General features: G+C 34.3%; 1 protein-coding gene across 4 annotated transcripts; it reads left to right on the top strand.

The window, feature by feature from the left end:
• The first annotated feature begins 765 nt into the window (after positions 1 to 765).
• trbd (ubiquitin thioesterase trabid) lies at positions 766 to 26711 on the top strand. Of its 4 annotated transcripts, none has more exons than XM_072522100.1 (11): positions 766 to 836; positions 8104 to 8376; positions 8668 to 8971; positions 9189 to 9345; positions 10094 to 10334; positions 11125 to 11324; positions 11505 to 11775; positions 11884 to 12128; positions 12398 to 12633; positions 12826 to 12974; positions 18063 to 26711. In XM_072522100.1, the coding sequence occupies exons 2-11, from the start codon at positions 8258 to 8260 to the stop codon at positions 18139 to 18141; spliced, it is 2001 nt and encodes a 666-aa protein (XP_072378201.1). In that variant the 5' UTR covers positions 766 to 836; positions 8104 to 8257; the 3' UTR covers positions 18142 to 26711. The 4 variants fall into 4 exon arrangements, with proteins under 4 accessions (XP_072378201.1, XP_072378200.1, XP_072378198.1 ...); XM_072522099.1 differs by having other exon boundaries at positions 794 to 1000; XM_072522097.1 differs by having other exon boundaries at positions 794 to 1081.
• Positions 26712 to 27746: the final 1035 nt, after the last annotated feature.

Genomic DNA, 27746 nt, shown 5'->3' with positions numbered 1-27746 from the left:
TTTAATTGAAACACAGAGCAAAGAGTATAGAGGCATATGAATGTATATTTATATTCTTTGCACAGAGTTCCCGCCAAATGTATGCAACCTACAGTGCGCACAGAATATTTTTATTCAATGGCCCCTCCCCTTCTTTACTTTTTATTATACACAACATTTTTAAGAATTTCATATTCCTTTAGTAATATTTCTCTATAAATAATTTTTTTTTTCAAATAACACTTTATTTTTCATCTTTTCTATGCACGTAGAAACTTTAGAAGTTTCTCAAAAACACTATTGAAATTTTATTTCCTTCGTGATTTTTTGAAGCCAAACTTCTATATTGGCGTTGTTATTACTTTATTTTCCCCATAGTAAAATGCTGAGCGTCACGGAACTAGCGTCACGGGCAGCGCCACGAAATAGCGGTTCTTCACATCAATTCACCACTCTCGATCAATTCGTTTCTAGTCATCATATATCTTTTATAAGCAGGTTTAAATTAAAAACTGCATGAAAAACAATGGTATATAAATTAAATAAATATGTTAAAAATAATAATGATATGAAATTATTTTAAAACGTCAAGTGTCATAAAAATGTAAACAGATGATTCAATATTAATTGGATGACATTTATAACTTTGCAATTTTGACAATCATTATGAATCGAACGTCCTGTTAAGCCTGTGAATAATTGATAATGCGTCCGCCCAAGTTCATTCGGGTAACATCGGATGTTATTGCATAGAATAGTGGCGATACCTGCATTACCGGCAACTTTGACAGTAAACTGACATTTAGTTGTCCATTTTCATTTTCGATGAAAAAGGAAAACAGAGCGAAGCAACACAGGTGATAAATAGTTTGTCAGAATAGTATTTTTGACATTTAGTCCGTTATTATTGTTATTTTGGTGTAGTGCATTGTACAAATGGTATCTAAATTATTTGTTTTCGAGTCGACACGCAAATCGTATCGTTGTGCCTTCCTCACAATTTATGACCCTATTGTGGAAGGTGAGAGCTGAGGATATTTTGTAGAGACCTTTTGAAAGTAGCTATATCCTTTTATCGTGATATTCTTGAGTGTATAATTACGTAGGTATTAATCGAAATCCTTTATAGATTTATTTATATCTGACATTGGCATTGCCCTACAGTTGTACATGCCAATTTTTTATACTCACAAATTATCAATTGATTTATCGCTAAATTTGATACAGGTGATTATTTGTAGCTAAAATAATTTCTATTTACATGATTCATTAAATTTACTGTTTGTGAAGCGGTACATTTGGACTATGTTTACAATCTCAACATTGGGATCAAGTTGACAGTTTACATTTTATTTGTTTGTACACTTTCTCTATACTTTTATATCTTTATATTCCTCCAATTTTTGCCGTTATCCCTCCCTAGTTAGTAATGTTGATGGGCTCATTTATTATATTCAGATTCCCTGTTTTTTTTTCGCTAACCATTATTTTTGTTTTTCTTTGTTTAATTATCAAATTGGTCTTCAAAGGCTTTCTGTTCTGATTGCCATGTGGATCTTTTCTACATTTCATAAATTTACAGGCTGTTGTTTTGATTTTCATGTTATATGTTAAAAAATAGTTGACATCCCTTTTTTTTAGTGTCCCTTTGCTGTGCATTTTAACTCACACATGTTCAAAACAGTTCTAAATTCATAGAAATGACAGCTGTTGTATTGTTATAAAAAAAATTTTATTATTTTTCTCTTGTTTCTGTAAAAAATTCAGAGGTTTACATGAAAAGGTGTGTACACCAAGAAAACAGTTTCCGCTAGCTAAGGAACATTTTTTTGCAAAATTCTTGAAGTAAGAAGTGTTTGCATTAAATATATGAACTATTTACTGTCATAGTTTAAATTTATGTATTTGTGGTAATATATATTTATATTGTACAGTATAACTGATTTAAGAACTACATAGTGGTTATTAAGCAAAAAATGTTGAAATTGGCAACACTGTAGGGTCATTTTAAAAGTTCAGAATCTGATTGTGCTTATAAACACAATATTTACCTTTTTCGAATATATAATTATAGTTTTTATTGTACTTTGACTGTTATTTACATTATTAATTAATTATTCATGCACAAACTAATAAATTCAGAATTGTGAATGTTCATTGACATTATTTAAATATACCAACAAGTTTTTAAAATCTTAATATGCATAGTTCTACTTTTTTGGTTAATTATTTTTATTGGCAATGTGTTAAAGTACAAATATTTGTTTATCAGTGTTAAAAATAATGGCATTTTACAGCTGAGATACAGTAAATTTTGAGATCAATGGTCCAGAGTCTTTCATTTAATAATTATTTACTAGATGGGCCAACTAAAAATGGATCTCAGGAATGAATTATGATATAGGCAAGGGATAAGAAATTTTATAAGAGTTTTATAAAAAAAACCTTGAGAAAAACCTAAAAGTTATTTACAGAGTTGTAGATTGAACAAATTAAAAGGCTCCGGAAACATGATTATCATATTCTTCACAAAATTCTGCATGTATTTGATTTCATCAATAAGAGGTGGTGGAAAATGAGAAACTTGTTATAAATTCTAGAAAAATATTTTAATTCTGATTCAACGTAATCTTTGCAAATTTGGTTTTGTTAAAAAAATTCTTTGCCAACAATAAAAAATTACAATTTTGAAGAACTGTAATAGGTAATGAGAATGCTGTATGCTGCTATTTTTTATATTTTTCAGAAATCTAGTCTTTTCTGGAAGTATTTTTAATAATATTTACATATTTTTTCTGAGTGTATATGATACTCTATGATATGTATATACAGTATACACCCTCTATAACGAACACTGTTATTACGAGGTTTTGCTTATAACGAGGTACATTAGATGTTTCGTAAAATTTCTATTGAATTATAACCCTCTATAGCGAGGCAAATTTGGTTATAACAAGTGAAAATATAATTGAAAAACGTGTTTTTTATGTTTTTGGCCCGGGCGTGGCTATAAATAAATACCTTTTTAAACGGCCCCGCAATAAACTTCTGTACAATAAATACAACTGTTTCACATCTTTAGAAAATATGATAGAATAATACTGGACAATTTAAAGTAGTCAAAAATCACAGAATTCTTCCAATTGCAGAAGCAATAGTTTATATTATCCTTGAAAATGGGCTTTATACATTATGTAGTTGGGAAAAATGCAAGTACAGATTTTTTGTTTTAACCTAAATCATTGACAATAAAAAAAAACTTTTTTTTGTTTTAATGTATTTAATTGACAATAAAAGTAAACAACTTTTTTTCAAAAACGCCATTCAAACAATATTTATTAGCATCTTATATTGCTCCGAATGGTTTCACTATAGGAAGTTAATGTTTTAGAAAACTACATATTCATATGTATGCACATTATTGTTGTCTGATATAACGAGATCGGCTTATAACGAGGTAATTAGTCTGCCATTTCAGTTCTCGTTATAGAGGGAGTCTACTGTATTTATCACATACACACATACTCACACAGTATCACACATTAAAATGTTTATTTATTTATTTATTTCAATGGTAGAACCATTTACAATTTAATCAGAGCAAACTGCCTCCTGCTTGATTCTGGCTGATATAAATGGTTCTAGGAGTAGGGGTTTAAGATTACTGTGACTGCCTGTTGCTGTATATAAGAGATAAAAGATCACAATCACCGTTTAAAATTACCATTATTTAAAAATCACAGTCTCCAATCAATGCCTACATTTTTTTTTCAGATTCGGCTTTCAGAGTTCAAGCTTCTACCCCATGTAGCAATTGTGACCATACATAAAATTCGATGAACCTCATTCTGATAATTATACTCAATTTCTTATTTGCCAACATTGACTTGTATTTTATAAATCCTTTTAAGGATTGAGTTTATAACTGTGAGTTTATAATTGCTCCGAGGTATTTATAATTGTTGACCCTCTCTAAGGGTTTACCCTCCAATGTTAGATATATGTTGTCAACAGGGGTTTTTGAGATCACCATGAATTTGGTTTTATCGATATTCATTGTTAGTTCCATCTTTTTGCTTTCTATGTTAATGATTTCTATAAGAATTTGTAAATCTTCTATATTTTCTGCCATGAATGTGATATCATCTGCAAATCTTATGTTATTAATGATGCTCCCTCCAATCCGTACACCTTCAGTTCATTCCCATAGTGACTTCTGAAATATTAGTTGGGAGTACTCATTTAATAATTGTGGTGACAGCACACATCCCTATCTGACTCCTCTTTGGATTTCTACTTGCTTTGTCTCACTATTTTCCACCCGTACAATCGCTGTTTGATTGTAGTATAGATTTTTGATTAAATGAATATCCTTGGAATCTAGGTGTATGTGTTTCACGGCAAAGGTAAGAGGGAAAGATGCTGAAAGTTGAAACTAGAAAAGTGGGTCAGACTGTATGAGTTAGAATACGTGAGTCAGACTGTGGGGAAGGAGGAAATGCCTGTCTGGGAGTGGTAGTGCTACGGAAGTGATCTTACAGCGGCCATTCTGTTTCCAGATAGCTGGATGACATAGGAGGGTCGTAGACTCTGCTACGAGAGGGCATTTTAAAGTAACTCGGGAACTCGTCGGGAGTACGAAGAACGAATCCTGCACTAAGGTCAGTCAGGCGGCGTCCTGGACTGAGATGTCTTTTGAAGATTCCATATAAAGACGATTATATTATATAAATAAGATTCCCTCTATAAAGACGAAAAAAAGGTGTATGTATTTCAATGCATGTATGAGTTTACCATGTTGAACTCTATCAAACTCTAAATCTAAATTCCACCTCTAAATCCAAACTCTGTGTTGTCTAATTTTATTGTTCTTCACATTTTTATATATACGCTGTTAAATAACTTTGAGTAGTATTTTTAAAGTGTGACTCTTGAGGCGAATTAATCAGTATTCATTGCAAGATTTGGGATTATTTTTCTTGGGTAAGGATAAAAAGATAGATTTTAACCATTCATCAGGAGTTTGACAGTCATATATTTTATTAAATAATTTAGTTAGACACTCAATATTTTCATCATTTAGGATTTTTAATATATCTACTGGAATTTCATCAGAACCTGGCCCTGTACCATTTTTTGAGTTTTAATTGCCTGTTTCACCTCTGATATTAGAATTTGTATATTTTCTTTCATTATTGGCTTTAGGAGCAGTTTTTCATAAATCTTTGAAATCACAGGAAGAAATGATACCTGGTGAGGTGATTTGCCAGGTTTAGGTATCATAAAAGATGAGTCAATTTTATAATAGTTTTCTTCAACAACTACTTTAAACAACTCTCATCAGTAATGAGATCAAAGTAAGGTGCTTTTTTGTGTTCATGTTTTTTTGTTTCTATAGGAGTAATATGGCTGACTGATATAATTTCATTGTTTGTTTCTATTTATGATCAAAATTCTTCTCCATCATGTGGTAGAAATATATTTTCTAGATGATCTCCAAATCTTATCGCTTTTTGTTCATCACTGTATACCCAGGTGCCACTGTTATTCATAGTAGGAGCTTCTTTTGGGCTGTTTAGGTGCATTTCACATGGAGTAATGATCCTTTTTGTTAGCTGCTAATTTAGCAAGATATTCCTCTATGGTTTCTTGTTGAATAGGCTAGATTTTTCTCTTACTTGCTGTGTGCCATTGTTCAAAATAGATATATCTGCAGGGTTTCTAGTCCTGTGCCAGTTTTGTCACTACGTGCCTACAGTTCTTTGGGAAATAATTGGTCTATTATTCTAAGCTATTTGTTAATTGGTAATTGTCTCGACAGCTTAATTCAATTCTTCAGGGTTTTTCAATGAACCAGAGAGGTCAGTCTTCTTCTTCTTAAAGTGCCTATCCGTTCCGGACGTTGGCGATCATCACGGCTATCTTCACTTTGCTTATTGCAGCGCGGAACAGTTCAGTGGTAGTCGTGTTATACCACTTTCGCAAATTTTGAAGCCAGGAAATGCGTCTTCTTCCCGGTCCTCTCTTACCATTTACTTTCCCTTGGAGAATCAGCTGGAGAAGGCCGTAACGTTCTTGATTTCTCATTACATGACCTAGATATTCCAACTTTTTAGTTTTGACGGTCATGATAATTTCACATTCTTTCCCCATTCTACGCAGGACCTCCACATTAGTAACTCTGTCAACCCAGGGTATACGTAAGATGCGCCTATAACACCACATTTCGAAAGCTTCGAGCCGATTCATAGATGCAACAGTCAGTGTCCATGCTTCCATTCCGTAGAGCAGAACTGTGAATATGTAGCAGTTCAATAGACGGCATTTTGTTTTTAATGATATGTCTCGACTGTTGAAAATAGTTCTCATTCTAACGAATGCTGCTTTTGCTTTTATTATTCGCTGTTTAATTTCTGTTGAGTGGTCCCATTGGCTATTTAAATTGGTGCCTAGATATGTATATTGCTCGACTCTTTCGATGTTCTGTTGGTTGATTGTAAGTTGAGCGTTTAGTATTGGTTTTTTACTAATTGTCATAAATTTGGTTTTCTTTATGTTAAGAGCTAGTCCGTATCTGTTGCTGACTTCTGTTATGCGATTTGTTAATATCTGTAAGTCATTCAGATTATCGGCAAAAACTATAGTGTCATCTGCATATCTAATGTTATTCAACCATTCACCGTTTATTAGTATTCCTTTCGCACAACCGTCTAAAGCTTCCTTAAATACCCATTCAGAATAAATATTGAACAACAATGGAGACAAAATACAGCCCTGTCGTACTCCACGTTCTATTGCAATTTTATCAGTTAACTGGTCTTCTATTTTGATTTTGGCCGTTTGATTGTAGTAAATGTTTCTGATAATTCTAAGATCTTTGTTGTCAATTCCAATTTCTTGCATTAGAGTCATTAATTTGTCATGTTTTACTCTGTCAAATGCCTTCTGGTAATCTATAAAGCATACGTATATATCACAATTCACATCCCTGCATCTCTGAAATAGCACCTGTACAGCAAAAAGGGCCTCCCGTGTTCCCAGAGCATCACGAAATCCGAATTGTGTTCTTGTTAGTTGTTCCTCACATTTTGTATATATTCTTTTGTGGATGACCTTTAGAAATGTTTTAAGTAAATGGCTCATAAGGCTTATAATTCTATAGTCTTCGCACTTTCTCGCATTGGGTTTTTTTGGAAGATTTATAAAAGTTGACACCAACCACTCTTGGGGAACCACGCCCGTATCATATATACTGTTAAATATATTTGTCAACCATTTTATGCCATCATAGTCCATAAGTTTTAAGAATTCTGAGTGAAAATTATCAGGGCCTACTGCTTTACCATCTTTGGTGCTTTTGATGGCATATTTTACTTCTTCGACTGTAAATGGTGGTCCAGATTCGCAATTGGTGTTTGTTGTAATACCAGTGTTACTTCGTATATCTTCAAAAGTTTTTTCCACGTATTTGATCCAAATATCTCTTTTAGAGAGGTCAGTAGTCCTTTCTAATTGAATTAAATGTATGAAATATATGAATGACCTATGTCTATCTGATCAGTTGAGTTATTAGCAATACTGCACATGTAAAACAGCTGCTGTTAAAATGTTAAAAGAAAAAGAGCTTCTTAATAATTATATTTTGCTGGCATCTGTTTCATATATAGAAATTAATTAGTACATATTAAAATTATTTACAAAATGCACATATAAAATGCTAATTATTATGATTGTATTAATTACAACGTCTAAATTTATTATATAAAAAAATCAGAAACATTCAGATAAAATTATTTCGTTTGGAATTCGAACAACAAAACAAATATTGTTTATGTTTTTGCATATTAAATATCTTAGTAGAAAGGATTATAATTAACCAATACTACATGTTATGTTTGTTTGTATGTTTTGAAAAAAATAAATATAATTTTCTTTACAGGGTGACAAACTAAAAACTTCCTATCATTTCTGTAAATGTCTTGTCTATGTAGGTACATAATTGACGGCTTGAAATCGCCGATGATTAATCTAAAATAGAAAACTGCTCCCATTTGTTAACATGTTAAAACAGAAAAATTTTAAAAATAATCATTTAGCTTCAATAACAACTCTTTTTTGTTTCAGGTATTAGTGACATTATGTCGGACTAATTAATATTTACATTGCTGCTCTTAGAGTACAACAAATTGTATTGAAATTCTCTAATTATGGTAAATTCATGACAGTGGAGTAAGGCTTGAATTAGTTTGCAATAATCAGGCTAAAAACCGATCTCAAAATGAGTGACAGCGATAAGAAATGGTCATGTGAATATTGTACATACGAAAATTACCCTTCTTCTATTAAGTGCACTATGTGCAGAGGTCCCAAACCGTTTGTTAATGAAGATATATACAGGTAAGTTTTCTAAAATTACTATTAGTTGCTCAGTTTTATCAAATATGTTTGCACATGGGTGTGGATGTGAAAAACAACAGCTGAAGTGGTATAAACACCGGAACAGAAAATAAAATAACGTCAATCAAAAACAACTTGGGAAACTAACATTAGAAAAGGTAGGGATTGATAGAGAAGATTACAGAAGAGAAAATATAGCGATGACTGATGCAATGAAACCGTTTTATACCGGGTGACAACTTGGAAACTTCAAATTATCCCTTTTTATATCAAAAATGTTTCTTTTTCTAGGTTACATGATGATACACACAACACCGAAGACAAATTCCCTTCCAGCATAGAATCGGCAGCTGGTCCCATTGAGAACAAATCAAAATGTACAAAATGCTCCTACAACCTGTCGGGAATATGCGTTAACTGTGGCGGTACCTCCGTATCGTCACAGACATTACATGAACACATCCAACCGCTGCGAATCTCCCAAAATTCCGATCTAGCCCAAAGTTTGTCTCGGTCGAGAAACAACAGTCCCCCCGCTAGTGTAACGAATATAGAGAATGCCCGAAGATCGTCACAGTCAAAATGGATATGTTCGGTAAGTAATCGATTTAATACAGGATTGTAGTATATGGATTTGATGTAATTATGAAAAAATCAACATATGTTGACATAAGTGAATGCATAGCCAAGGTTTAGTGCAAATTCCATAAGTATATTTTTGTATAATTCGGACCATCCATTTAAGAGAATATAAATGTTTCCAGATTTTTGCTCCACTCAGTATATATTTTTAATTTAAAAACGGTTTTCAGCTTTGTACTTACGAAAATTGGCCAAAGTCTATAAAGTGTGCTATGTGTGGAAGTGGTAATCAACGATCCCAAGCATCTAGTCTAATAATTCCTTCGCCAGATCAAATTGCAGAACCAGATCGTAATCAAGATGATAGGTTTAAGGATTATATTTTAGGTAAGTTTGTATTATTATTAAAACAGATTGAAATAAAGTGTTCTGTGGAATGGTGAGTAATATATTCATGAAGAAAGCCGCAAATTTATTGTTTATAATCTTTAAGTGTATCTAGAACTTTCCAGGTAGATATTCTAGGTTTCTTGTTCAATATTGAATGTTGAAAAAGAAAATTATTATTCAAAAATTAAGTCGCCGAAGCCAATTCAAATTTTTAGAAAGTTAGGTTATATTAGGTTATGTCTCACGATGTCAAATCATTGCGCGTGCAGAAAATCACAGCAATATCACTTTCAGTACTTTTTATTTGCGACGATACACCTTTTGTGGGCTATTTCACACTGAAATTATTAGAGCCATTTGATAAAATAAAACTTTTTGATTTAAACGGTTTATAACTAAGGTATAAAATATTTTTATATTCCATTTTTTATATTTTATCATATTAATATGCTGTATAAAGTATTTTCCCCGCCTTCGTATGTTTTCGGTATATTTCCATGACTTTTTGAATTTCACTCCTGTCGATTTCGCTCTCGATCAAACAATTTTTGATTGTAATAATTTGGTTAAAAATTACTTTGTTTCATCAATTTACAAACAAAAACTCGCGCCAAATATGGTATTTTCATCGTAATATGATCACAAACTATTCTTAACGTCTCTAAACAAGACCAAACTTGTTTAAGTTTATCATACGCCTCTAATTGATCAAATTATTAACGAAAATTAAACTGAACGCTTCCAGATTCCGCTACAAGTCCAAATAATTTAGAAAACGACCGTAAACTAAGGCACGTTCGGCGTAACGCCGATTGGCGCTGGCTGAATGCTTGCATGGGTGTGATAGACGGGGATCCCAATCCCGTCGAAGCTTACCTTAGTTCCGGAGGCGATCCCGCCCGAACACTTACAGCAGCAGAGGTAGCTATGTTGAATAGAAGCTCCGCGTTCGATGTCGGGCATACTTTAGTTCATTTAGCTATAAGGTAAGTGTTTTCGCTTATATATTTTTCCAGATAAGTTGAATATTGTCCAGATAAGTTAAAAAGTAGCAAAGCTATAGCAGGAAAATTCCGATTTGCTTTGAAAATTTTAATATTTTCTTAATGTTCCCGTTTCCCACTTCTGGCATGTTAAAAACATATGTACGTACATAGCTAATTTCTTTAAAAGAACCTGTCATTCAAGACATATCAATACGAGCGTTCAAAAAACAAACATTAAAGATGTCAAAGATTGCAACTAAGCTGTCACAGATAAGATCGGTAAATATTTCTAACCAATAGAAACGAAACCATCTTTACTCCACATCAAAACTTTCTTTCCTTTTCAGATTATTAAAGACACAATTCGAAACGACAAATTAAAACGTTTCAACTTTCCTTATCCTCATTATTGCATAGATCAAGGCAGTCGAAGAACTTCTCTAAATATAATCTTTGAACATTCAGTTTCAAATCGGTTCCAAGAGTGCCCTACCCAGCATCACCTCCAAACAGTCATACAATACATTTTAAAACCTAAACTATAACCGTTCTCAATTTTTACACTCCATGACTCATCTATTGAGGGAGAAAGGCCATTGAGATCGAAGAATGCCCAGATTGTATCAATAGCAATGAGTTTATTTACAAATTTTTCTTTGTTTTAGCTGACTAATGTTCAATAATGGCCTCTTTCCTTTTCAACGTTTGGTAAAAACCTCACTCCTCTTTTAAGAAAATTTTTTAATTTCTGTCATTCAGCAATTATAAACAAATATGTTTCTTTTCACAGATTTCAAAGAGAAGATTTATTAGCCGTACTACTATCCCAAATTGAAGGATCCGGTTCGGGTGTTAAGCGAGTACCTAGTTATGTAGCACCAGATATAGCAGCCGACATTCGTAGACATTTTGCTTCCACTATTCGATCGAGAAAAGGAAATTTTCCTTGTAATTTCGTCACGGAGTTTCCAACCTTTACATTACCTGCAGGTGAGGACACGATATTTCGTATTTTAGGAAACATGGTATTGCTTCAGAGCGATCTAAAATGCTTTAGGGGCCTCTAGAATATCTCAGAAAAGCTAGGTTTCTTTTGGAACTGTCATGGAATGTTTTAGGAAGCCCATTGAAGTTCTGCATTACATCTTTTACATATACATTTTTTTACAGAAGTTGACGAACTCCCAACCACAGTTCAAGAGCAGCTATTTACAGAATTATTAGACAAAGATGCGCAAGAACAACTCGAAACCGATCCGGCTGTGATCAATTGGTCGTTAGATATAACAGTTCGGTTAGGATCGAGACTGTATGCCTTATGGAATCGATCTGCCGGTGACTGCCTTCTGGATTCGGTGATGCAAGCCACGTGGGGAGTCTTTGATAGGGACAATATGCTCAGGAGGGCGTTGGCAGAGAGTTTAGGCCAAGGGGGACACATGTAAGTCAATAAAATATTACATCACGAAAATTTTGTTTATAAATGTAATTTATTGTGTAAGTTATATATACTATATGACAAATATCTTATCGCGAATATTTTTGAAAGGTTCTACCCGAGGTGGAAGGAGTACGAATCGAGCCACGCCTCATTTCTTCAGTATTCTTTAGAGGAGGGACAATGGGAGGAAGACTGGACGAGCTTGTTGTCCCTAGCCAATCAACCGGGCACGAGCTTGGAACAACTGCACGTGTTTGCGTTGGCGCACGTACTCAGGCGTCCTATAATCGTATATGGCGTAAAATACGTGAAGAGTTTTAGAGGGGAGGCCATAGGGTATGCGCGGTTCGAAGGTAAGTTTATATATTATACAGTAATTTGTATTAAATGTGTTTTTGACTAATATAGAATGGTATTACACGCACATTAACATAACTGTGGAGCGTGTTACAACAAAATGTACATAAAAATTTTGTACTTGATAATAATTCACTTTTTTGAAAAGTTTTTTATTTCAAATTTGGTAGAAGAAAACATATATTTATCCTGATTTACTTTCGTAGATAAGTTTGTTTATATAAATAAGGCGTTAGTAATATTTCTCTTTTCTAATCATTTCCAGGTGTATACTTACCTTTGCTGTGGGAACAAAGCTTCTGCATACGTACTCCGATAGCTCTAGGCTACACCAGAGGTCACTTCTCGGCGCTGGTTCCCATCGAACCTTACACTAGAATAGATTCCAGACCCCCACTACAACACAGCAACCTCGGACCCGACCACATGAGGAGCACCTTCTTGCCGCTGATGGATAGGGACAGGAAACTGTTACCGATTCATTTTTTAACCGAGTCAGAGGTAACTTATATATTTTTTTATTTTTTGTACATATTTGGCTCTTGTGTACTTACTGGACATCCCTCGTAGGCATATATAAACCCAAGACCATCTAAATTTTGTTAAAAACATTGAGGGACAAGAACTCGTTTTTGTGCTTGATATTTACTGCTCGTTATATTTATATTAACTAATATTTTATTTGGTTTGTAGTTGGGGAGAGAAGAAGCAATCTTACGCCAATGGTTGGACGTATGTGAAACAGAAAACGGTATACTAGTTGCCCAGCAGTTATTAAATAAAAGACCTTTATTAGTTGCTCAAATGGTAGAGGAATGGTTAAACCATTATAGAAGGTTGTCGTAAGTGTTTATTTATATTTTAGTTATTTTTTTTTTATTAAAACTTAGTGAGACCTTTAAAATGTGCTAACATATAAATAAAACATTAAAATTAATATTGAGTGTGTCGACATCAACTTTTGAACGTTATGTGATATGTGTTATGTGTATAACTTTTATGTGAACAGTAAATTTCCAAATCGATCTCTTTATGAAACCTCCTGGAATTATCCTAACGAACTGTGGAGTACTGCAGGTCTACCTGGTGTATTTTGGGAAAACTTTTACACCGTGAAAGACTTTGAATGCGTTCTACGAACCTTCAGGTCAGTATAGAAGTCATTACGATTGTCAAGGAATGTTTTAAGAACTGTTAAAACGCTTAAAGACAATCAGTAGTATTTTTAGGAGACTCTGACCTGCTTCATGGTAGCCAAGTATATGTTGGGATCCTTAGAGAATGTTTCAGAGATTCTGGAAGGTTTTGAGCCAGCCTGGGAGCTTTAAGGAACGAGATTTAATAATTTAGGGACCCAGAAATTGCTTCAGAGTAATCTGAAATATTTTCGAAGCTTTGGAGTATTTCTAGGCCACCAGTTTTATTTTGGGATTGTCATAGAATTTTTCGGAACGTGACTGTAGTCTTAATAGTTTTAAGGACTGTTATATAATGTTTTATAGGCCCTAGAAGCGTTTAATGGCAATCTGTAATGTTTTAATGGATTGTGGACTACTTCATGGTAGCCAAGTATGTGTTGGGATGCTTAGAGAATGTTTCAGAGATTCTGGATAGTTCTAAGCCAGTCTGGAAGCTTTCAGTAACCAGCTTTAATAACTTAGGGGCCCTGGAATTGCTTCAGAGCAATCGGAAATGTTTTAGGTGCTCTATAGCGTTTCTAGGCAGCCAGTTTTGTTTTTGGTTTGTCATCTATTGTTTCAGGACGTTTTATAGGGCTTGATGGTAGTCTTAAAATTATTCAGGATTGTCAAGAATGTTTTAGGGGCACCTCCAGCGCTTAAGGCAATCTGTAATGATTTTGATGTCTCTGGACTACTTTAGGACAGCCATTTTTGTGTTAATATCCTAAAATGTTTCAGAACTTCTGGATAGAGAAGTACGGAGCTCCAGAAAACTTCCGTTTTTGTTTTCAGACTATTTCAGGACATTTTGGATGGCTTCTGGTCAGTCTAGAAGCTTTCGCGAGTATAACTGATTGTTTTAGGAGCTCTTAAAAAGCTTTAGTGTGTTCTGTAATGTTTTTAGGGACTCTGGAGTGGTTAAAAACAGCTAAGTTTGTGTTATTAATATCATAAAATGTTTCGGAAGTTCTGAAAAGCTTCAATGCAATCTAGAAGCTTTCAGGACCACCACTGAATATTTTCGAGACTCTAGAATAGCTTCATAGTAGTCCAGAATATTTAGGAAGTCCTCGATACTTCCATTTTTGTTTTCAGATTGTCCTGGAATATTTCAGAAAACATTGAAAGGCTTCCAGTCAGCCTGAAAGCTCTCAGGACGGCTAAGTATGTATTGTGAGTATCATCGAGTGTTTCAAAATTTTGAAGGGCTTCAGGGCCGTCCAGTATTGTTCATTGCATCATTTAATATTTTCGAGACTCTGACATTGCTTCATAGCAGCCTGGAATATTAAAGGGGTTCTGGAGAATTTCCGGTTTGTTCCTGAAAATCTCATGGAATCTTTCAAGAAAACATGGAGGCCTTCTGGTTCGTTTAGACTCTCTCAGGACTTTCGTTAATAGTTTTAGGGACACTTAAAGCGCTTCATGGTAATCAATAATGTTTTTAGGGGACTCTACTGCCAGACTTGTATTAAGAATCCCATAGAATATTTTAGACATTCTGAATTGCTTCAGGGCGATTTAGAAGCTTCATTCAGGATAGTTATTTATTATTTTAGAGGCCTGAGAATTGTTTCATAGTGGCCTTGAATATTTGGGAGGCTCTGGAGTACTTCCAGATTTATTTTCAAACTGTCATATTATGTTTCTGGAAACTGTTGGGCTGCTGGTCAATCTAGGAGCTTTTAAATCTCTCATTAGGTCAGGTCTATCTAAATCTTATGAAGGACTTTAGTGTGCTTTAGAAGCTTTTAGGATTGTCATTTTAGTTTTTAGATTATTTTGATATTGTACTGGACTACTTCAGGTCAATTTAGAAGATTTCGGGAATATAATTGTGGGTGTTAGTAGTTCTCAAATCTGTACTGTTTTTAGAGGGCTCTAAACTCCTTAAAGGCATTCAAGTTTGTGTTTTGAATGTATTAAACTGTTCCGGACTTTCTAACGGGCTTCAGCATAGTCTAGTAGCTTTCAGGACTATCTTGGACTGTTTTTGGGACTCTTAAAAAGCTTTGGGCCCTTTATATTTGTTTGTTTTTGAAGTTTTACGACCGTTTTAGTCTATAGCCTTATCTGTGTTGAGAATTTCATAGAAACTTTGAGACGTTCTGAAGGGTTTAGGGCAATCTAGAAGCTTTCAGGATCGTCGAAATTCCGGAATTGCTTTTTAGTAGTTTGGCATGTTTAGGCGACTCTTGTATACTACTAAGCAATAGCTACTAAGTTCTAGCGGACTCTTAGTTGGTTTAGAAGCTTTAAGAATTAATATCAAAACTGTTAAGGGGCTCTTACTGTATGTGATTTTATTTTTTGATATGATACACTGAGCAATTATTCTTAGGAATTCCAAGGTTAGGTGGGTTTGCCTGCTAGTGGACTGTACGGGATGGTTACTAAGATTTGGTTTGGGTTGTGTAGGCATGAGGTTGTTAAAATAAGGTTTTATGAGTTTGTGATTACTGAATTTAGATTTTCCATTATACTGTATAGTATAATCGTATGGTTTGTAGGTTTTTTAAAAGTAAGAAACTTTAAAATGCGACATCTCAGCGAAAAAGAAAGATATCTAAGTAAACTCTTCTTCTTCTTCTTCTGGTTCCTATCCTTTTCGGATGTTGGAAATCATATTGGCAATCATGACCTTGCTCGCTGCGGCTCGAAACAGCTCCGTTGAGGTTTTCTTAAACCATGTTCTTAAATTCCACAGCCATGATATTCTCCTTCTACCGGGTCCTCACTTACCTTTGACTTTACCTTGCAATATAGACTGCAGCAGGGAGTAACGGTGCTGATTTCTCATAACGTGTCCCAGATATTGCAATTTTATGCGTTTGATCGTAAACACAATCTCTGGTTCCTTCTTCATTTTTTCTAGAACTTCCTTGTTCGTGATCCTTGCTGTCCATGATATTCTCAGCATTCTTCTATAAAGCCACATCTCAAATGCTTCAAGTTTTTTAATAGTGGTGTCTGTAAGCGTCCATGCCTCCGCCCCGTACAACAACACAGAGAAAACATAGCATCTCAAATGTCTCATTTTTGTATCCAGGGATATGTTGTGACTTTTGAAGATGGCGCCCATTTTGTTAAAGACCGTTCTTGCCTTTCCTATGCGGCACTTTATTTCCTGTACATTGCTCCACTGTTCGTTTATAATAGTTCCCAGGTAGCAATACTGTTTTACTCGCTCTATCTGCGTCCCATTAATGTATAGATGAGCCCCATTTATATTCTCCTTGCTGACAATCATTTGTTTGGTTTTGTGGGTATTAATGTTTAGTCCGTACTGTTGACTGTACTCGTTTATTCTGTCCATTAGCCTCTGAAGTCCGTCTAAACTATCTGCTATCACCATGGTGTCGTCGGCATATCTAACATTGTTTACTCTTTCACCATTTAGAAGGATGCCTTCGTCTATTCCGTAAAGAGCCTCGTTAAAAATTTTTTCTGAGTACATATTAAATATCAACGGCGATAGAATACATCCCTGTCTAACTCCGCGTAGTATTTTTATGTGATCTGTTTCTTCTCCGTTAATTTTCATGTATGCGGTCTGATTCCAGTATAGTTCTGAAATTATTCTGAGGTCTTTGTCATCCAGGTCTGCTTCTTTTAAAATGTTTATCATCTTTTGATGTTGAACTCTGTCAAATGCCTTTTCATAGTCGATCAAGCACGCGTATACGTCGCAGTTAACGTCCCTGCATCTTTGAATCAGTACCTGTACTCCGAAAAGTGCCTCTCTGGTACCCACTGCGTTAATGAAGCCGAACTGTCTGTCTGATATTTGTTCCTCGCACTTCTTATAAATTCTTCCATGGATGACTCTAAGAAACAGTTTCAACATGTGGCTCATTAGGCTGATTGTTCGATATTCTTCGCACAAGTAAACTCATTGTATTTAATAGATTGAGACTTAGACTTTAAGATGTTTATAACAGTTTCTGGGATGCTTTCTATATTGCGATGCTACATAACCTCAAAAACATGTGTGGAGACATGGACTTTAAATAAACAATGTCTCAATAAATTGGAAGCATTTGAAATGTGGACATATCGAAGAATGCTGAGAATCTCCTGGACATACAGAATAACCAATGAAGAAGTACTAAGAAGAATAGAGAACACAAGGAGATACTGGATTCCATCAAAATAAGATAACTACAATATCTGGATCATATAGCACGTAGTGACAGATATGAATTCCTAAAATTAATAATGCAGGGAAAGATTCAAGGAAAGCGCAGCATAGGTAGAAGAAGAATGTCCTGGCTGAGAAACCTCAGAGAATGGTTTGGATGCAGCTCAACTGAACTCTTTCGGGCTGTAGTGTCAAAAGTTAGAATACAAGTGATGATTGCCAACCTTCGTCGCGGAGATGGCACGTAAAGAAGTTAATAATAAGGAAGAGGATAATAATAATAACAACAACTCTATTTTATGTAAAAACTATCATTTATATACTCTTTATAAAATGCAGGAATTCAAAATAATATCAAAATTTAGATCTTAATAATAATTATTACAATTTATGAGTTAACATATGTAATCAATTGTTTGTTTATTTTATTATTTGGCTGTTATAATAAATATAATATAATGTCAGACTAATCAAATACACTGCTCAAAATGATCAAATCTTTTATCAGTTTTTTTAGGAACCAGCTGTACATTGTTTAAGAAATCTGCATGTTATTGTTTTTGCAAGAACACTCTGGGAATACTATTTACAGTCTCCTTTCGTTTCAGGCAAATGACATCAGCACCTTTCGCGAGGCCAATTCCCATCCAAGACTATTCCAGCGAAGGCGACACGGACGACGAATAGCGAAGGTTGAAGTTCGTGCTATGAGTAACACGAAAAACCAAGTAGTGATAATTTAGTACCTAACGTTTAATACATTTTCTCGAAGAGACGAATATTAGATGAATGGAATCATTTTAAAATTCGCTGGGTTGAAATAATTATTGGTCTTAGACGTTTCTTGTGATAATATCGTTTGTAGTAGCTCATTCTTGAACTAATACGCGAAAATTCGGCAAATTATTGATAATAAATATGATTTTCATGCGGAAATTTATAATTATGAAATAAGCGAGTTAAAAATCGGCAAATCTTCTACACGAAATCCACATGCGGTGAAGCAATAGCCGAATGTGAACGAAGGTATTATGGATTTGTACGTGTTCAGCAGATTTGGCGTTTTTCTCCAACTTGAATATTGCTTTCTGAAGAAATTTCGTATTTCTTTCTATTTCGTTCTAAAACATGTAAAGGTGGGATTTCTTTTGCACATACTTTACAAAGCAATGAATTATTTTTCGGGTACATTCTGGTAAAATATCTCGAGTAGTTTGATCGTAGACTTAAAACAATCCGAAATGCTTATGCATATATAAGTGCCTCCTATCGTAAGTTTCGTTCCTTCTTACAGTTCCTCATTATTCCACATGTCCCATCGTCATTCCTCGTATTGTAAAACATAACCAATTTTTTTTCTTGATTTATGTCCTCAACAGAAATCCCATTTTTATAAAACAAGCATCGCTTTATTAATATTTATTGAAAATAATTTATAAATAATGTAGTATTTACAAAATTATATTTTCTATTTATTGTTCACTTTTTACAGTTATACCCAACTAAAAAACTAGTTTTTTTATGAACCTTAATAACGCACTACTTTGACATTTTTGAGTCACGAGTATGTGACGTCACGCTGTCATTTTTTTTTAGGTTAGATTCGTTTTGATATTAAACAAACCCAAATATTTGGATTGTTTCCACAAAAATTCAGTGTAATTTCTTATTGTGAATTTATTTAGAGTTTTTTTTTGCAATAAACTAGGATTTCTAATTTCCAAGTAATATGCACATAAAGTAGAGCAATTCGTACGAATATCTGAAAGAATTTCAATGATTAAGCTAAATGTAAACGAGAACATCTTCCTGAAAATTATTCAAGTATACGCTCCAACCGCAGCACATCCCTATGAAGAGATATGATAATAGGAGACTTTAACGCTAAGATCGGACAACGACTTAAAAAAACCGAGAACTATATAGGACAATTCGGCTCTGGAGTTAAAAATGAGAGAGGAGAAACCTTGGTTAACTTCCAACAATCCCACAAATACTATGCAATGAACACATTCTATAAGAAAAAACCGCAAAGAAAGTGGGCGTGGCTATCTCCAGACGAAAAAACTCGGAACGAAATAGATTACATACTGTGTAACAAAACAGATATCATACAGGACGTAACAGTAATAAATACGGCGTCAGTAAGTAGCGATCACCGAATGGTTAGAACCAAATTAGAGATAAAACATAATAAAAATAGAAATAAATTTAGAAAAACTTGAAATATAGACACAGATAAATTGAAATCTAATACAGAACAATATAAAAGCAAGTTAAAACCCGCGAAAGTATTAAATCTAGATCAACTTAGCTTAAATGAAGTCATTACAAAACTATTAAATGTAATTTCAGAAGTGGCAACCGCTAACAGAAAACAAAAATCCAAAATAAGTGTAGAATCACAAAACATGCTGAAACAAAGAAAAGATCTTCTGAGACAAAACAAAAGAGACACTGCAGAATTTAAGGAACTTAATCAAGTAATAAGAAAACAGATAAAAGAGGACATTAAAAAACATCAAGAAGACCGTATAGAACAAGTCATAGAGAAAAACCGAAGTCTCAAATGCACCAAAACCGAAACTTGGAAAGAAAAACATAATAACCATTAAAAATGAACAAGGACAACTAGAAAAAAGTAAATCTGATATGGCAAACTCAATTGAAAAGTTCTACGCCGATCTGTATCGTTCCAGAAAAGATCCCCGAAAAAAATTAAGAATGATCCATAGATTAGATATGTATGATAGATAGATCCCTTTCAACGTTTAGTACAAATATTGTAAGCATGTAACAGAACTATTTTTATCTATTTCATTTATAGACATGAACATGCCAGATTAAAATGTGACAATCATAACGCTTCCGACAGCTACATAGTAGTTCAGATCAGTTAGTTTTCATTAGAGTTTGTGTCGGAGTTTTGTGTTTGTGTTGTAAAGTTTTAGAGGTATCTACGTTACTTCTGGACAGCTAGTTTTATTTCCAGGCTGTCATAGGTTACTTCAGATATTCTTGTAGACTTCTAGGAATTCCAGAAGTTTCCAGGAATGCCATATTATGTAGTAAGAGCTTTTGAAAAGCTTCATAACAATCTGTAATGTTTTAGGGGACTCTGGACTGTTTTAAAAGACCTAAATTTGTGTTGGGAGTGACATAATATTTTATAGAGTTTTGGTGTAGTCTGAAAGTTTATAAGATTGTAATTTAAGATTTTAGGAGCCATGAAATTGCTTCAAAGTAATATGTACACAAGGCAGGCTTACATCCGATGTATGGAATAGCTTTTGATGATTATAAATGTGAAATGTTTTAGGGATCTTTGGACCGCTTCGAAAGAGTTCGGTTTGTGTTGAGAGTCTCATGAAATATCACAGAGACTTTGGAGAGCTTCGGGACAGTCTGGAGAAATTTTCACGACTATCATGGAATATTTTGAATCTGTTCAGGTTTGTGTTGATTCTATAATGGAACGTTTCGGGGATGTTGGAGATCTTTAGATAATTCTGGAAGTATACAGGAGCGATATTTATTATTTTAGGAAGTCTGAAATGTTCTAAGGTACTTTGGACTACTTCGTTCAACCAATTCTCTTTTGAGCCTGTCATAGAATGCTTTAGGTGGTTCTAGAAAACTTCAAGAACTGTCTAGTTTTCTGATCTGCCATGGAATGTTTTTAGGGGCTCTTCAAATACTTCAGGGCCATCTGTAATGTTTGTAGGGAACTTTAGAATGCTTCGGTAGTGCCCAGTTTGAGTTGAGAGTCTCATGAAACGTCACAGAGACTTTGGAGAGCTTCGGGACAGTCTGGAGAAATTTTCACGACTATCATGGAATATTTTGAATCTGTTCAGGTTTGTGTTGATTCTATAATGGAACGTTTCGGGGATGTTGGAGATCTTTAGATAATTCTGGAAGTATACAGGAGCGATATTTATTATTTAAGGAAGTCTGAAATGTTCTAAGGTACTTTGGACTACTTCGTTCAACCAATTCTCTTTTGAGCCTGTCATAGAATGCTTTAGGTGGTTCTAGAAAACTTCAAGAACTGTCTAGTTTTCTGAACTGCCATGGGATGTTTTTAGGGGCTCTTCAAGTACTTCAGGGCCATCTGTAATGTTTGTAGGGAACTTAAGAATGCTTCGGCAGCGTCCAGTTTGAGTTGAGAGTCTCGTGAAACGTCACAGAGACTTTGGAGAGCTTCGGGACAGTCTGGAGAAATTTTCACGACCATCATGGAATAATTTGAATCTTTTCAGGTTTTTGTTGATTCTAGGATGGAACGTTTCGGGGGATGATGGAGATCTTTAGGTAATTCTGTAAGTATACAGGAGCGTTATTTATTATTTTAGGAATTTTGAAGTACTTCTTTCAACCAATTCTCTTTTGAGCCTGTCATAGAATGCCGCTGGGGATTCTAGAAAACTTCAAGAACTGTCTAGTTTTTGAACTGCCATGGAATGTTTTTAGGGGCTCTTCAAGTACTTCAGGGCCATCTGTAATGTTTGTAGGTAACTTTAGAATGCTGCGGGAGTGTCCGGTTTGAGTTGAGAGTCTCATGGAATGTCTCACAGACTTTGGAGAGCTTCGGGGCAGCCTGAAGGATTATATAAACGTTTTCACGACCGTCATGGAATTTTTTTTAAATTGTTTCAGAGGAGCCTGGTTTGTGTTAAGATCGTCGTAGAATATTTGATGCATTTTGGAAAATTTTTGGCAATTTCAGGGCAAGCTGAAATGTTTTAGGGAACTTTGGAGTACATCAAGGCAGGCAGATTCATTTTGAGACTATCGTAGAATGTTTCCGAAGTTCTGGAGAACTATGACGGGATTATGATGAAGTTTAGACCGGTCTGATATAATTTAGGGTACTATGTAGTATTTATTGGCAGTCAGGTTTCCAATTAACTCATTTTGTACTCCTCTGTACTACTTATTTTTTGCAATACCTCAATAAGAGTTATTTCAACCCGCCGAAATACAAGTTTGTCAAAGTGAAATCAACACTTTTATCGATAAGGGTCATCTCGTGGTATGTACTAGCTCTACTTTTTTTCATAGTCACTAAAATAAATTAATAATATATTCCAATATTTTCGTTAAAACACTTTTGACAACATTTTTAGTTTATTCTTTTGCTATTTTCTATGAAGTTTACATTACTATTGACTATACTGTTATCCTTTTCTTTTTGTGAGGATCTAACGTCAAACAATGACAGCGTGATGTCGTATGAACGAGACTTTTGGAATAAATGATTAAACAATCATTCTAATGAGAGAAAAACAAGATTACAAAGGATATGTGAAGTAAATTCATTACTTTATTTGAAGACCTTTATTTTTTAATTTATTTAAATAAGAACTATGTTTTTTTTAATATTTCTTATTAATACCATTAAAATCAATAGTTATTTTGACACCCAGTCAACTGTACATAGGTAGAAGACAAACAAAGCTGCACTATAAATCATGGGATTGAATATTTTTGCGGATTTTCCACACTTTATTTTTTTAAAACATGCGATTCTTCCTCTTGCCTGTGCAGAATATATGCGGTTTTTTGTCGTAGTTGTTAAGACATTGTAGAGGTTCGAGTTCACAGTGTTTCTACCCAAACTACGATTATTGCTTGTAATTTGTCGAACATTGTAGACACTCCTGAATTTCTTGAAAAATGTGATATTGGACTTCTGACCTAAATAAATGGTTTTTGGTAACAAAATCATTATGGCAAATGTTTTCACCAAGGACATATTTTTATTCAATGTACTTCTTGAAAAATCTTGGAACTGGTAGTCGAAATAAACGGTATTTGCTAACATCAAATCATTTCGGTCAATTTTTTTCACCGTGAAAACCTTCTTGCCGATTGTACCTCATAAAAATCAGATATTTTGGAACTACTAATTTAAATAGACGCTTCTTGTGGTTTTGAACCGTCAATGCAGATATTTTCACCACACATATCTTCTTTTCCTTCAAGAATATCTTCATGTCCATTATACCTCCTAAAAAATCAGATGTTTTGGAACTGCTGGTCGAAATAAATGGTTTTTGCTAACACAGAACCATTCTCGTGAATGTTTTCATTAAAAATATCTTCTTGTCCATTGTACCTCCTAAAAAATTAGATGTTTTGTGGTTTTGGAACCGTTATTGCAGATATTTTCACCACGGACATCTTCTTTCTCTTCGTACTTCCTGAAAAAAACTGATTTAAATAAGTGGTTTTTGGTAGCATACAATCATTTTCCCAAATGTTTTCATTAAGAAAAGTTTCTTATCCGTTGTAGTTCCTGAAGAATCAGATGTTTTGGAACTGCTAATCGAAATAAATGGTTTTTTTGGTTTTTGATAGCATAGAACTTTTTTACTTACTTACTTAGTCCTAAGCCTTTCTACCGTTAGGTGTAAGGCTGGTGGGGTTAAGATTTGCACTGTTGTCTCCATGCTATCCGGTCTTGTGTTAGATTTCGTGCACTTTCCCATTTCAATCCTTTCTTCTCAACTTCTTTTCTGATTTCGTCTACCCACCTAACTCTTGGTCTTCCTCGTTTGTTTTTCCCTTGCATTCTCCTTTCAAACACTCGTTTTGTTAATCTTTCATTCGACATTCTACACACGTGCCCGAACCATCTTAGTTGCCCCTCTACTATTTTTTCGTTTATTGGTTCTAGTTTTAGGTTTTGTCTGATTGTTTCGTTTCGTATTTTGTCTGTCCTCTTTCTGTTTGCTATTTTCCTCAGGAACCTCATTTCCATAGCATTGACTCGAGATTTTTGTCTCCCAGTCAATGTCCATGACTCGCTATTATAGATGATTGTAGGTCTAACTACTGATTTGACGACTGCCGTTTTTACCTTCTCCGGTATTTCTTTTTTCCCCAAAAATGTTGTTTTCATAGTGTTAAATAAGCTTCCTGTTCGTCCCATTCTCTCATTTATTTCCATGTCTTGTTTACCGTTTGATTCAATTATTGCTCCTAGGTATTTAAAATGTTCCACTTGTTCTAGTTGTTTTCCGTTTAATTGTATTGCGTGTGTCTTTCTCTTATTTGAAATTATCATTGTTTTTGTTTTCTCCGTATTTATTTTCATTTTTATGTTTGACAGTTCTTCTTCTAGGATTTCAAGGTTGTTCTGTAAGTCTTCTCTGTTTTCTGCTATCAAAACCATGTCGTCTGCAAATAGAAGCTCTGATAGTTGAGTCTCTTTCATTTGCCAGTATCCTAATGTTAGTTTTCTTATTCTTCTCTTGGCTTTCTTTATTGCTTCATCCAGTACCACTGAGAACAGCAGTGGGCTCAACACGCATCCCTGTTTGACGCCTTGACTTGTAGTAAATTCTTCGGATTCCTCGTTGTTGGTTCTCACCGTATTTGTATTATTATTGTATATATCCTTTATTACATCAATTGTTATCCTGTCAACTCCTCTTTCCTTTAATGTCCTCCATACGTCCTTTCTTTGTATTCTGTCAAACGCTTTTTCCAGATCAATAAAGCATATATGTATTTCTCTATTTTTATTGATTACTTTCTCATATTCTCTTTCTCTTATTTGTCTTATTGTGAATATGTGGTCTTGCGTGCTTCTGTCCTTCCTGAATCCACATTGTGTATCTTCCATAGTTGGTTCTATTTGGGTTTTTATTCTTGTTTCTATTATTCTTGCGAATACCTTCCCAGGAATACTTGATATAGTAATACCTCGGTAATTATTACAGTTTCTCTTGTCGCCCTTTTTGTGTATTGGTAGTATAATGTCTTTCTTCTAGTCCTGTGGTATTTCTGCTCTTTTTATGATATCATTCATTAGTTCTTTCATGCTGTCCACTCCCTCTATTCCCATGAATTTTATCATTTCCGGGGTGATATCATCCTTGCCTGGTGCTTTGTCTAATTTAACTCTTTCAATTGCCTTTTCTAGTTCCTCTGTTGTTATGGGTTCTACTTTTTGTTCTTCATTAATTTCTTGTATCTCCACTATGTTGTCTACGTCTGTATGAGTTAGCTCTTTGAAATGTTCTCTCCATCTTTCCATTATTTGGTTTTCTTCTGTTATTACCTTTCCATTCTTGTCTTTTATATTTTGCATCATGTGTTCTTATCATAGAACTTTTTTTACTAAATCGGAAAGTTTTTGTTACTCTTAGTGTAGATATGCAGACTGTGTAGCTTTTTGAATGATTCGTGCAGATATTTGCGCCAAATATATATTGTTTTCCATAGTACTTCCTGCTAAATAGATGTTTTGGAAATACTGGTCAAAATAAATGGTTTTTTATTATAACATAAGTGTTCGGAGAGACCTTTTTATCAAGAGTATTTTCTTTTCTGTTGTACTTCTTGAAAATTGGATGTTTTGGACTACTGATTCGAATAAATAGATTTTGATATAGAACCATTTCAGAACTCAATGCTCTTGCCTAAATTGTTTTTCTTTTACATTTTTTGTAAGAATTAATATTTTATCGTCAGATAACGTGTGGCAGATGTACAAAATCATGTTTTTTTTTGCCAAGGAAATAACTAGTTCTCTTTTTATTTGTTACAGCCATGGCATGCTTAATATTTTGACGTAAGTTCGTGTTTCAACGATCTAAATTCATTTCAATTCATTCATGGATCAGTTTTAATACAAAACAACAACCTTGTAGTGTTTATGCCATCACTGGCTTATGGTAAACATATTTCTTATTGGAAATGCGATGTCTTAGACCTGATCTACAATTAATGTCTTCCGAATATAATATTAAAAGAATAAATAACCCTGAGAAACCTACTTTATCAAGTTCTGTATCTGTTGTAGCTTTATTAAACACGTATTAACAAATAGCGACACTGGTTTGGGTAGAAACGACGAATAAACTCGAAATTACAACCATTTATAGGCAGCTAGTACAAATAATACAATTTGGCAGTCGTAATACAAATAACTTTTTGAGTAGCGAATAAATTTTATTTTTTTAACTCTTTATATTAAAGAGTTAATTCTCTTTTTCTTTAATATGACTTAGATCAAAAGAGTAAAACGATTTAAAGTGCCTACTACGTGATATCACACCACTTTTTTCGTTTATGCCAAACACTTTAGCCTTGTCATTATGTATGTGGTGTTTCTGTATCGTCGTACACCTACTGGTTTGTAAAATGCGCAAAAACCTACCATTTAGAAGCTTATCCAGGATAAAAACACTTGTCATATCGATCAGAGGCTCTAATGCTCTCCAAATATTGTAGTAATCGAGAACTAGAGAGTACTACACATGTATTTTTTTCCATATAGAGGATGCGTTTTTAGTGCGAAATTTGTCGATAATTCCATTATGGTACAGAATATCCAAAAAAGTTATTTAAAAAAAATGTAGGCCATGACATTCACCAGGCTTGGATACTATACCGAACTTTACAGGGTGATTAATAACTACATGGTATAGCAAACATACATTTTTTTACATAAGACACCCTGTATATTTTGTTATAATAAGATTTTTTTTTATAGCCCTTTTTTTATCCGAATTGTCGAATAAAGGCCTCTCCCATTTCTCGCCATTCATCCCTGTTGTGTGCTAGGCGTTTCCACATTGGTCCTGCGACTCTTTTGATATCGTCGCTCCAGCGCATTTGAGGTCTTCCTCTTGGTCTCTTCGCATCGTACGGTCGCCAGTTTCCGACTTCTTTGTTCCATCTACCATCTTCGAGACGTTCGTTGTATCCAGCCCATTTCCATTTTAATTTAGCTGCTTGTTTCGCGGCGTCCTTTATTTTTGTTTTGTTCCGGATTGCTTCGTGTTCGTTTGCCGATCTATTAGTGAGATACCAAGCGTCTGTCGTTCCATGGCTCGCTGAGTTTTTCGAATCTTGTCCATGTTCTTTTTTTGTGAATGTCCAGGTTTGAGCTCCGTAAGTGAGAACGGGAAGGATACAAGAATCGAACACTTTGGTTCGAAGGTTTTGGGGTATCATTTTGTCTTTCAGTATGTATGAGAGTTTTCAAAATGCGGCCCATCCCATTCTTACTCGTCTGCTTATTTCGGTAGTTTGGTTTTCTTTGTTTACCTTGATACTCTGACCCAGATATATGTATTCTTCTACATGTTCCACTTTTGTTCCTTGGATGGTTATCGTCGGTTGATCATCTTTATTCGACATTAGCTTAGTTTTACTTAGATTCATTTTCAGTCTTTTTTTTATGGATCATCATTAAGCTCATCGATCATCGTCTTCAGTTCTTTCCAGCTGTCGGCTATTAGTACTACGTCATCTGCATATCTTAGATGGTTTAA

The sequence above is a fragment of the Diabrotica undecimpunctata genome, chromosome 2 (assembly GCF_040954645.1).
Source record: "Diabrotica undecimpunctata isolate CICGRU chromosome 2, icDiaUnde3, whole genome shotgun sequence".
NCBI lineage: Eukaryota > Metazoa > Arthropoda > Insecta > Coleoptera > Chrysomelidae > Diabrotica > Diabrotica undecimpunctata.
This window is presented reverse-complemented; position numbering and strand designations above follow the sequence as displayed.